This window comes from Tetranychus urticae, chromosome 1, assembly GCF_039701765.1.
Source record: "Tetranychus urticae isolate SD_2017Ah chromosome 1, NJAU_TeUrti_SD_1.0, whole genome shotgun sequence".
Taxonomy (NCBI): Eukaryota; Metazoa; Arthropoda; class Arachnida; order Trombidiformes; family Tetranychidae; genus Tetranychus; species Tetranychus urticae.
The window spans coordinates 14,606,083-14,619,289 of NC_142958.1; the positions used below are offsets into that span (position 1 = coordinate 14,606,083).

Here is a 13,207-nt window from a genome sequence, read left to right on the forward strand (position 1 = left end):
TTTTTTTGGTTTAGGTTGATTGCTGGTTTATTGTTAAATTAGAAGGATAAGTAAAATCATTTTTCGAGTAAAGAGTTAGGTAAAAAATATGTTGCCTCAACTGTTGAACCAAATTTTATTTCACTTTTCTCATTGACAATGGATTTTCATCAATAATTTTAGTCTTTAAATGTGGATTGGATTTTTTGTATTCAGTGAAAAGAAATTTACGATCAGTCATGATCGTGGCTCAGCTTGTTTTCATAAATGAATCTTTCCATTGCTGCAGACAAAAACAAAAAGACCAAAAATCACTTCTGATTTAAAATGCATTCTTGCCTCCAATTGAAGTTATTTGAGGAATATTTTTCAGTCCCAAATTCAGAAGTCTAATTGAATAAATTTTCCATGTCTATCAAGTCAATGAATGGTTTACTTTGCAAGATAATCCATAAGTGGCTTAGTGATGATCTTGAATGGTATTTGTAAAACATTTTTACCCAATTCTCATGAATAATATTGAATAAGAAAACTGGTAAACTTACCTCAAAATAAGTGTCGATATATTCTGAAACAATGTATTCCGATTTGGATTTATTTTGACAATAGACAACGTACATGTTTAACCGTCTCTCATAACGTTTAAACAACAATCCTAATCGTGAAGGTTCCTCTAAACATTTAACCAACTCGTTGAGGAAAAAACTGGTTCAAGAGCAAAAAAAGGTTAAAGAAGGGAAAAAAAAGGATTTAACCAGAAAAATGGTTATTACCAGCATTTAATAGAACAATAATCAAATAATATTCATTGATAAATAGGATAATATTTACAAGGTTTGATTACAATCATCATCATCATTATTACCCATTATTATCGTTATTATTGCTAAAACATTTATTTATCAAAAGTCTTTTGGGATATTCCGAGATATATCCAATAACATTAAGATGAAGGGAATGAGGCAAAAAATGGAAAAGAAGAAAAAATTATGATAAAAAGTAATGTTAATATTTCCATGTAAATACAATTCTGTATCAATTGTGTGTTGAAAATGAAAATATCATTAAAGATACTTTTGTAGCTCATCAATTGAACCTAATCATGTTTATTGATTTACCTTTTTTTCCTATTCAAACACGATAACAATTTCATTCTAAACTCTGGAATATTCATTTTGCTTCTTCATCCAGCTCTATTCAATTTACCAGATTATCTGCTTTAAATTTTGTTTCATTTCAACAATCAATTGTTGGTAATGAATGACAAAATCATTAGCCTTTTCCTTGGTTAACTAATTGTTAATCATTGATGGATTTTCCCACATTTCAGTTTCCATTGTTGATCAGTTTATTCCCATCTTCTCATGATTGATGAGTTCAATGAATTCAGCCTTTTCTATTCTTCCTCGTCAGGGTAAAGGTTTAAAAACAATGATCAGAGAAAAAATTGAATTTCCAATTTGAATTTCTTCCATTTCTGAATGAATTACATTTCAACCAAACAAATTAATCATAATGATGAGCCTTTTAATAAGATTAATTTTGCATAAAAAGTCACTTTTTTCTTGTTCAACTCTTTGCAAGATTTCAATTAAACATTAGACATTTAAATTGGTAAACAGTGAACTAACTAACATTATTAACTTAACCTAAAAAACATTTTCCTTTCAATTAATCAATGGAAACGGTAATCATGTTTGGAATCGTTGAGTTTCCCTGGAATCGTCATGAAATTATTTTCTCCAAATTTCTTGGAATCATTTTCATTGTTTTGAGGGAAATTGTTTGGTAAATGTTGATTTCAAGGGAAAATTTAAAGTCAACTTTTTAGCCTTCACAAGTGATTAACCAGTTTTTGGGTTAATCAAACATTCAACCTTTTTCCAGAGCAATTGAAGCTTCTTTTGTCATCTCATTCATGGTTCAATGTTCAACAATATCTATTTACTTTTATCCTCATCTTTTAATTAACTTTATCCCTAATACTTAATCAAAGGTAACCCAGTTAATGAGTTGCTTTTCCCTTCAAATAATCAAATTTAAGATTAAAATTATTCACTCAATTTGATGCAACATTTTCAAGGGTTGAATTGAACAGTTACTTGAGACTCAATGTTTCCACCTTTGTAATATAAGCAAAAAGTGCAACTTCAAGTGTCAATTAAAATTGAATTACCATGAGAGACGAAATAATGAAATCGTAAATTTCGACTCGAGTTTTGTCCATTTTTCAATCTGAAAGATCTTTTTTATTGGAAAAGTTGATCATCAATCTCAATGAACATCATAAATTGAATAATTTGCCTTTTGTTCAACCAATTAATCTAAATGAGACAAAAGGCTAAGGAAGGAAGGAAAAGACTCAATTTTTTCCTTCTTTTCTCAAATTTTTACCCTTTTAACCTGTTCTTTCAATCAATCAATTTGCATGAAATTCAAGTATCACAATGTTTACCTGAAATCTTTCAGTCTAGTAAATTGGAAATAATAGTTAAGAAAACTGAAAATAATCTCAAAACTTTGTGCTTTGACTAACACCTTTTCATGATACAAAATTGAATTTCATTTTGACTTGTATTTAAAAGCAAACCGCTTAAAAGAAAACATTTTTTTCTCTTTTTTCTTCCTTTTCCAGATGAGAAAAGGTTGAATTTTTGTTCAAGATGAACAACTCAGTTGGCATGATCAAACTGTAATCTCTTAAGATTCATTATCTGTATTAAGTCAGAGCGAAAAGATGTAACTCAAGTAAAACAGGGAATGGAAAAGATGAGAGAAATATAATAAGTTGTTAGTTGATTTTATTCTTGGTTAAATATCAATTGACCTTTAACCTATTAACACCTCAAAAGGATGAATGAAACTGTGATGATGAAGATGGCGAATGAGGGAAGAAGAAGAAGAAAGAAGGGAAAAGATGAAGAGGATTACAGTTGAGGTTATCATGGATACTTTTGCACTCCCAGTTGCTGCTTGTTATTGTTATCAAGTAATCCATAATAATGAGCTCATCTTCACAATTTTTTGCTTCCTCTTTTCATTCGTTAAACATTTTATAGCAAAATTTGCCCACAAGCTTGAAACGAGAAAAGCCTCTTTTCCCTCGCCATTTTTAACCATCCTTTTAATCATCATCATCATCATTATTTTTATCATTCAACTCATTTTGCGCCTCTCCTTCATGATTACAACAACATATTGTTGCAAATGAACACAATGTTATCTAACAATGTTGATAAAAGTGATAATTTTGCTCGTTTACTTAGCTAATTGTTTAAACTGTTTCCTGGTTTACTGTCGTCAGTTTATTCAAATGTTCATATTTTTCCTCAAAATGGTGAAAATATGTTTTAAAAATGAACATTTCAAGCTTGACTTTACATGTTGTAAGATTGAATTTTTCATGTTTGTTTCTGACTGTTGAAGCAAGTTAATGCATTTTGGTTGTCACAAGATAAGATTTACAAGAGAAGTGTAAAGTTAATTGTTTATTGGAATTGATTTGGTTTGGTTCTAATGTGGATGGAAAATTGAAAATGATTTATGTTTACATCGATTTGGGTTTTGGGTTGAGTTTAACCCATTTTGGAGAGATGGACCAGAGATGAACCCAAATTGTCTATTGATTGAAATAGTGATAACTTTTGCTGACTAAACTCATCTTATAATCAAGATAAAAGGATAAAGATGTCGTTTATTGTCATCGATTTGATAGTTTAAACCTCTGGTTACTTTGATTATCATTTTGTGTCAATTTTTCTGTGACAATTAATTAAAAATGGACACATTTTTTGAGGGAAAAAAACGCCAAATTGTGATGTCTAAAGCTTCTTTGATCCTGTTAAGCTTTTACTTTTACCCAATTTGCAGACATTTGTTTTTTGTTTTCTTTCACAACTCATCTGACAATTTAAACATTAACTAATTAATAGTCAAATACTTGAACCCAATAAGAGTCTGCTTCATCTATTAATTAGATTTTTAGAACAGAACTTTTTTTTATCAGATTAGAAAAGATTCAAATTGGCTAATGATTATAGCCGTAAACAGCAAGTTATTCAGTCAATCAAACTCAAAGACATTTCAAGTTTTAATCAAAATCACATTCTGTAAATCCAAGTTGATTAGCTTCACAAGCTCAGAAGTCGAGTAACAAGAACATGATTCTGAACAGAGAAGTTGGAATCAAAAAACGAATTTCAGAATTTTCCAAAAATCAAATTTTCTTTAGTCAACATTGTCCAATCGCAATTATGTTTAGAAGCATTTCGAAGCTCATTTCGAGAAAATTGAAGCTCTAAATTCTGGTGAAACATTTTGAGCATTTCATGAAAAGAATCGTGAAGGTTGATGATCGGAATTTGGGTGAAAATTTGAAAATGAAAATGAAATTATGGAGAAATGGTTGAAAGGTGAATCTAATTTGGAAGGTTTGATTAAACTTTGCGGTTAATCAAATGCAAAAGGTAAATGAAAGATGAAAAGCATCAATAATCTTAATCAAATTGACTGGTGAATGAAAATGTTATTGAAATATATCTAATAAAGGTTTGAAGACGAGTGGAAAGGGTAAAGAAAATGAAATGAAAATGAGATTTCATTGACAGACTAACAAGCCAAATTGAAATAACATTTTTCCTGGTTTTTTTCCTTCTTCTCTTTCAAATGCCAGAATCCAAATGTTCAACTTAAAACAAAAGTTGTTTTCATTTTGGTTGAGCATTTGTTTCAACAGTTATTGGTCATGATGTTGATCATGTTTTGCCAGTTATTGATACAAAGTTTCCTCTTATTTAAACCTTGCTTTTCTTTTCATTTAATTTCACTTGAAACGGGACAAAATCAATTTCAATCTGTTTCTATTCATTTCATTTCTATATATTGAGTTAACTCACAAGAAAAATATTTTTATTGATTTTTTCCCTTTTTTCTCCTTTTCTTCTTCTTCTTTTCACTTCATGTTATCAAACAAGTTTCTGTTAACGAAACATTCAACTTTTAGTTTCCATGAAAATTGTGTTAACAATTGTATAATCAATTGAACCAGTTTTAATGGTCAAACATTTTCTCGACTTTTTCTTCAACTTTTTTTGCTTCCAATTCTCATTAGCACTTGATTATCATGATTAAGAATTCTGAGAATGATTGAGTTAGTGGTTCATCGTTGGAAACTTGAGATGAAACTGGGAATGATTATGTTAATGATATTGGCTAATGATAAAGTTATACTTTTGTTGTACTGTTCAAAGATTCACATAACCATAATAATTGAAATGTAAGGTTACAGTTGAAGTGATTCATTGTTGATAATAAATGTTATTAATATCATGGATTCACACTTAAAACTGTTATCACTCCCAGTCAATCTGAATCAAGTGTCTGTAAATGAAATGAAGAATCTTTTTGATAACTTTTTTTCTCCTCTTTTTTTTCTCGCTTATTGTTGTTTTGCCTTGTCAAGTATTATGTACGATAATTGTTAATTAATCAACATTAGTAGTTGTGTCAAGGCAAAAATGATGACACTGGTTATGTAAATTAAATTGTTATCACATGCAACTCTGTTTGGCCTCGTTTTCACCTTAACTTTAAGCTTGTTCAACATGTAATTTACATTAAAAGCACATGAGTTAATTATTTTACATCATGTTAATCAATACAATTAAAGCTGAATGATTGAAGCTAAAAATTTTGCATTTTTCATTTTTAAAAAGAGTGTCAATAAAAATGCTTTTTACTGTTAAGTGATTTCAATGTACAAACCCAATTTATTGATTGACATTTTGAGCTTTTTTTCAACAAAACTGTCCGATTCGACTCAAGAGGAAAATTTTTAAATCTCAATCATTACATGAACATTGGATCGGTGTAAAGGTTCATTTCAAATTGAGAATCTATCAGAATCGGGAAAATCTCTCAATCATTGCAATTGGTTTTATTTACTTTTGTGTTTCAATGCGCCTTTGATTAATGGATGAAATTGAATATCTTTCAGCTTTGTGGTTGGTAAGATTGAGCTTAAACCAGAATTGAAGAAAATGTTCATTAGAATTGATGTTTTAATGGCTGGTTCATGGACAAGGTTAGATTCGATTAGTTGAAAATTGAGATTCGATGCAAGGTAAGTGTCTTATTTAGATTTAGACTTACAAGTTGGAAGCGTTTTGTCCGATTGTTAGAAGACGTTGAAAGATCATGGATTAGAAGACAATCTTAATCTTTACCTCGACTTTAATCGTCATTTTGTCAGTGTCAATAGTCAAATACTCTGTAAGCGTCGTTGCCCTTTAGGTTTGTTAAACTTTCAGTTAAACCTTTTAATCTGTAGGAGAAGCAATCGTTCAAGTCTCATCAATCTCTTGTCACAATAATGATGCAAAATGAAGTTTAAAACTTGTTAATGTGTTAGTCAGTTAAAGACTTTTGAAGATGGGCATTACTCTTTAAGCTAATTAGCAGTGCCTTTAAGGTTAGACTTGATCTGAAAATCTTGTTACGACTAAAAATAAGTTTAAATTCAAGTGTTTATTGGATATTGAATAATCGGTTATTAATGGCATTTAAAGATGAACCATTTTGAGTGTCACATCTTTCATAAGCATTAATATGATGAAAAGGCTCTTCACGTCTGTAGATAATACATTTGTAAGCAATTTTCAGATCCTTTTCCCATTCAATCTTTAACCTCTTATTCTGGTTCTGGTTTAACCTCTCAACTGAAAATGGACTTATCAGAGTTGCTAAAATTGTAATGAATCAGTTATCAGTCGCATAACCAGATTTTGCTTTCAAATCATTTCTTGTAAACACAAGTTTGAATAAAATTGTTTCGTTGCAGCTTCAATTGAAAGTCACATAATCTTGATGGAAACGCCTAAAGTCCTTTTATAAACATCAATGTTGAACATTTTTTTTGCACTTTTGCCGGTAAAAATGGCAAAATATCCTCTAAGTAACATCATTATTTAAAAGTGAAAAGTGCCTTTCAACTGCTTTTTACTGTCACATTTGTACTGTTTGTTTTAGTCTTCAAGGTAATTCAACTTTACATTTTTTGTCATTGACTCTATTCAAGATTTATGTTGAGTTAATGTTGCCAATTTTCTGGTTCTGGTGACATTGAAATTCAATTGGGTTTCATTCAAGATTCAGAGTTGCATAAATAGCTAAAGAAATGGATGAAACTTGAAATTATTTGCTTCTGAAACAAGCTTCCATCAAACCAGTTGCACTTAATCAAGTTATTAAAATTATTCACTGGAAGCAGCAAACAAATTAAGACTAAAATTGAAAATTTTGTTTGTTTTCTTTCCTCTGATTCTTATTAGCATGAAATTTCCATGAAAGAAAAGATGAAATTAAACTAAACATAAATATCGCATAAAATGATAGCTAATAAAGTTATTCATGAAAAAAGATTGAAGAGAAATTGTTAAATATCGAAAAGAGGAAAATAATTGAAAATGCAAGTTGAAAGGCAAGTTGAAATGGTTAGTGATTGGAATAAATTTTATATGAAAAATGAGTTTCACCGAAAGAAAAAAAATGGAAACATTTGTTGGAATGAAGTGAAGAAAGTTCAAGATGAATATTCATCAAATGTGGGCGAGTTTAGGAAGGAAAGGAAAGGTTAAGAATGTTCAAGATTGTTGATGGCTTTTTGATTCGATGAAAAAAAAGCAACAAACTTTACTCAATTAGGTTTACATTTGTCTTGGCAACTTGAAGATTCTGATAATAATATCAAGAGTGGAAAAGGTTGAAATAATAAAATAACAGATTTTCTCGTTTCCTATCATTTTCCCTCCCAACTTCACTCCCAGTGCAACAGTAGAGTTAACCAGAAAGCAAACATTTATCACCTTTCCTTTAATTATTCATATTGATTTTTTCCAATTGTCTTTCCCTGATCATAACTGGTCAATTTAAATTGTCCACTTTAACACTTTATACTTCAATGAATGAGACTTGAATTTTAAACATTTTCCTCTCTTCTCTTTGCAAACCTTTTCCTTCTGTTTACCTCTTTGATTACAATTAATTTCAATGGAATTCAGCTCTTCATGATCGCTATTCACTTATTGTTTACATGTTTTACATACTAACGATATTTAATTAACTGGTTCAACTATTAATAGTTGTTGAACCAATTCTGATTAATTATGTTGATTGAAAACAACTGTGGAAATGGTGAAAGAAAATTTTCTTTTTTTTCATTTTCCTTTTTTTTCTGGTTAACCTTTTGGGTTATTTGGATTCTTCTCGTTTCGATGGGTTTTCTGGGTTTACCTGGTTTATCTGGTTTAATTGTGTTAATGGTCTAATGGCAGTAATTGTGTTTGATTGGTTTTCGGTTTTAACCCTGAAACTGTTTACTCATGTTATCATGAATATCATTTTTCGTTTGCTTTTCACGTTTTTGTAAACTTGTTAATCTGATTGATTGAAATGGGTTAACACGGTGAAAAGAGGATTAAAGGTTCAACTGGAAGGAATTAAAAAAAAGCAGATTAATGGCAATAATAGATGAAACTAATTCTTGGGATAATAAACAATAGAAAAGGATTAAATGACAATACTAATTGTTGGACTGTCAAGAGATTAAGATGTAAAACAAGATTTTTAGGTTAAAATGATTAATATTTTTCCCTGCAAATTCTTGGCTTTGTCAACATTCAGATGAACGAAAATCTATCGTTCTTGACTGAATGTTCATCTGGATGTTGAACATAAACTGCTAAGGGAAGCAGTTGGAGTAAATGGTTCAGTCTGGATTGGATCGATCAAGAGATTCTGTTGATCGATTAAACTATTCAATTTGCTGCTCATATTGATCTTAATCAACTTCATTTCATTTTTTCTCGTTTCATTGAATCTTTTTTAAACCTTTTCATCAGATATTCTGGGTTGGGAGAATCAAGTGTTTTGGAATCTCATGGTTGATACATTTTGATTAGCGATTGTTGGTTATTTTGCATTTTCTGGTTTCTTACTTTACATTTGGGTTTTAGCCTGTGATTAAGGTTTGAATAAACAGTTTGATTTGACATTCAGTTTGCAATTGAATTTAGCCTTTAGCTTTTTGAATTTTTTTCAGTTCAATAATAAATTTATTTTTAGCACTTTGTTTGTATGGCGAAACAAATTGAATGTTTAAACGAACACAAAATTTAACGATTTATTGGGTAAATAATTTTTGAAAATTACAATTGAAAGACACAAGTCGACATTATTTAAAGGACAAATTGTTTCAAATTGAAGCCAATTTGTCTTGATTTGGATGGGAAAAGACAAAAGGAAGAAAGAAATGAAACAATTTGCAGATTTGTATTTCAAGTTGGATTAAATGTTGGAGACAATTTGATTACAATCATTTCAAATTGATTTTGGTGCAAAAATTGGCTTGTTTTTGGGTTTTTATAGAGTAATAATGGAAACAAAGATAACCATTAAAAAAAGATTTTCATTTTTTCTCTGCTTTTTTCACTTAATGTGAATTGTTTTGCTATTTATTTACAACAAACAAAAAAAAGGTTCACTTTATTCATTGGTTATGCATTTAAATGGATACTTTTTCAGTGTTTATCCTGAAACATGATCAGTAAATTTTTCTGGTAAGAATGAGAAGTTCTGACAGGAAAAGAGGTTAAGGTCGAAGGACGAAGATGATTATGAAGGGAAGCAAAAAAGGTCAACATGGTAAAGAGAATGAAAAAAAATGTTGAAAATTGAATGAAACCCGGGCAAAGTAGGTGGCAACATGAGGATGAGGAGAAGCGAAAAATCCTGGGAGAAATTCATGTTCGAATGTAGGTCACATGAGTTCGCTCAGTTTCACTGATTATTTGGTGGATAAAATGGATTTATGGATGAAGGCGAAGAGGAATCATGTTCATCATGATGATGATTACAGTAAAGATTAGATGGAGAAGTGATGTGAACGATAATCAGCAAAGAATCAGATTCATTTTCAAATGATAACAATTTGTCAACATCAATTAACTCATTCATTTTCATCATCATTTCCATGCTAATTTTGATGAACATTTTTTCCATTCTCTTTTCACTTTTTGCTTCTCCAGAATTTACATTTTCACCTTTAATATCAAAATTGTTCACATTTTTTGCTTTCAAATTTTCTCTCAATTTTTCATTTTTTATCTTCTTTTCTGGTTCTTTTTTTTGTACAAAATTTCTGTTCGCTTTGATCACCTTTTATCTTTTGACTTTAACCAGAATTTTGAGAGCTTTCGTTGGAACTTTCAATTTCCATAATTTGCAACATTTTCTCACATTTCTTCTTCTTTTTAACCATTTTTTCACTCAAAATTTGCCTTTTTTTGTCCAATTTTTTCCGTCGACTTTTTTGCTTCATGCTTTTTCATCTTCTCTTGATTTATCTGCAAGGATTTTCTTTACCATTTCATGATAATTTCCATGCAAATCATCTCTTTCATTCTCCATTTGCATAACTTTATCATAAAAATGTTGATAATTTTCCTTCTTTCCTTTTTCTTGCTCATATTAACAATTGTTAATAAGCGCATCTTCATCAATGAATCAACATTATCATCTTTTATTGATTTTATTTCTCTTCTTCTTATCATCTTGTTCCATTATTACTCATCTCACACTCGGTATAAGCAACTAACATTGTTTATTGTGCTCCTTGATTGTTACCCAAAATGATCTGTCAATAGTAATTTAATGTTATTGGCTTAACCGGTTTCCAGTTATAAAATCAGATTATATTGATAGCAGTCATTTTCATCTGTATTATTGCTTCCTATTCAAGCCATTTTTTTGTTACTCTTAGCATTAGTTGGACTCACATCTCATTATTGTCACCTTTTAGTCATCAAATTTATCCCAAATCAATCTGATTCTGATTAATAGTGATTGTTAATTACAATAATAACCGTTGCTCTGGTTTTTTGTTTTATGTTTTGCCTCCGTTTTTTAATGGGTAACATTTCCATAGCCAGATGGGGACACATTTGAATTTACAATAAGCTTTTTTTTAGCTTTTCATTTCGTCTGTTTATTTGACAGTTAATAGTGACATTAATCGTAAACTGTGTAAATTAACTATTTTATGGATTTACAAAAAAAGAAGTCAAGTCATGTAAGTAATCAACAAGTCAACTAATTAAGAATAATAACAATCAAACGTGAAACTGTTTACTGATTTGGTAAACAATTAATTGCTGTGTGTGTGTGTGTGTTTGTTGACTTGCATAAGTTTTGTCTTTATGCTTAATCCAACTACAGATTTACTAAGTCTTAAGACATTGCAATTGTCACTTTTCTCCACTTAATCGAAATTGTATGTCTCTTTTTTTCTGCTGGATTAATGATGATGAAGATTGTAATTAGAATGTCCAATGTTTAAGGTAACAATGGGTACAGGTGTAAGAGGTAAAATGAGCGGTAAAGTGAAAAGATTTTACTTACTCTCGATGCCATTCATAAATTGCTTCAATGTTACCGAAAATAATCTTGTCTTTCCCATTTTTCAGGTCTTCTGGAACTGGTGGATCATCCTTTCTCATTGTTTCCATGTAACCTTCGACAACTAAACCCAAATCTTTGACATAATCACGCTCAGTGTCAACCAATTCCTTCAAAGCGTAATTACGTTTAGTCAAAGCTTTTTCACGTTCACTGGCAACTTCGTTTTCTTTGGTTGATACATTTTCACCAATATTACCTTCATTCCTAGTGGTTTCACTATTATTATTTGAATCTTTTCCTGTTGGTTGGTTTTGATTTAATTCACTTGGATCTGTAATGGTTGATGCTGTAGTCAGAGATGAACCTGTAACGGTTGAGGTTGGAGTTGTTGAAGTAGGATTTAACTTTGATTGTTGATCAATTTTTGTTGATTCTGTTGCCGTTGTTGCTGTATGTGATGATGATTCTTGATGGACAGAAGATGAAGCTGTTGAACTTTCTATGGATCCAGTCAAGTTAGGTTCAGTTTGTCTGGTTGTTGAAGGTAAGTTTGAAGACGAAACCTTTTCCTTACTATCATTACTTGTTTGACCTGAAACTGATATTGAATCACTTACAATTTCAGGTAATTTCACTAATAATCCAAATGGATTCAATGGTTCACATTCACTTTTCACTTCACTATTTTCACCAACTGTTGTTGATCCTAAATTACCTGTTATACTTGGATCTGGAGTAACGGGAAGTTTACCTCCAACATTAACCAATACTTCGGGACATGGAAGGTCAAGTGATTTTGATTTATGGGCGGATGTTAATAGACTTGTTGATCTATCAGATGATGTTGTTACGCTTGTCAGTGTTGTCACTCCAATTGACAGGCAACCAGAAGATTTAATCACTAAACTGGACTCATCTTTGGATACAGATGAAGATGATGATGAGCTTGTTTTCCCATCATCTTTCTGCAAACAAAAAGAAGAGAAAGCAAATCAAATCAACAAATTGTTCAACAATCAAAACTCATAAAGTTAACATGGGATTCAAATTTGAAAGATTCACACAATTTCCACTTTTCATCTTGATGTTCTGAAATTTCATCCAAAAAATGATCAAGAAAAGCGGATAAAAACGAAAAAAACTGAAAGAGGAAAAGAAAATTTCTTTTAAGGTTGGATGAAAGGTTTAAGATGAAGTTGATTGGCTCCAAATTGACACTCATTTTGTCACTCACTGAATGATGATGATTATGATTAAGGTGGAAACAAATTGATTGATAAAGTGTGAAAACAATCAAATGGATCAACTTGGTAAACTTGAAAGACTTTTAATCACTTGATACACTGTCATTAACACTGATCCTGATGAAAAGTAAACTAAAAATGATTGATTAAAAGTCATTTTTATTTTGTAACAATTACTCCGTAAAATTCATCACTGAAAACATGATAAAAGTAGAAGACTTGATTAACCCTTGAAAAACACGGATTGATTACAATTGAATAATTTTCAATAAAAATTAACCAACCAAATTGAAAAGTTGAATTGAACTGGAAAGCTCAATTTAAAGGATAAAGGCAAAAGCAAATTTGTATCGATCCCAATGTCAATATTGATGATGATTGAGCTAATTAAATTAATTAGACTCTTGAAATATTCAATCGATAGACATGATTATTGTTAACAAGAGGCGATTCCCTTGATCATTAATTTACAGTTTAACGGTTAAAACGGTTATCCATAATGATCATTGAAAATGGCTAAGAAACATCTC

General features: G+C 30.2%; 1 protein-coding gene across 2 annotated transcripts in view; it reads right to left on the reverse strand.

The window, feature by feature from the left end:
* The window catches only part of LOC107367680 (uncharacterized), a 32,309-nt gene that overhangs the window by 15,398 nt on the left and 3,704 nt on the right, over nt 1–13,207 (reverse strand). For both annotated transcript variants that reach the window (XM_089265967.1, XM_015935416.3), the window contains exons 2-3: nt 11,434–12,398; nt 525–684 (exon numbers count right to left, since the gene is read on the reverse strand). In XM_089265967.1, coding sequence (XP_089122093.1) covers nt 525–684; nt 11,434–12,398 — 1,125 coding nt within the window. The remainder of the gene's footprint in view (nt 1–524; nt 685–11,433; nt 12,399–13,207) is intronic.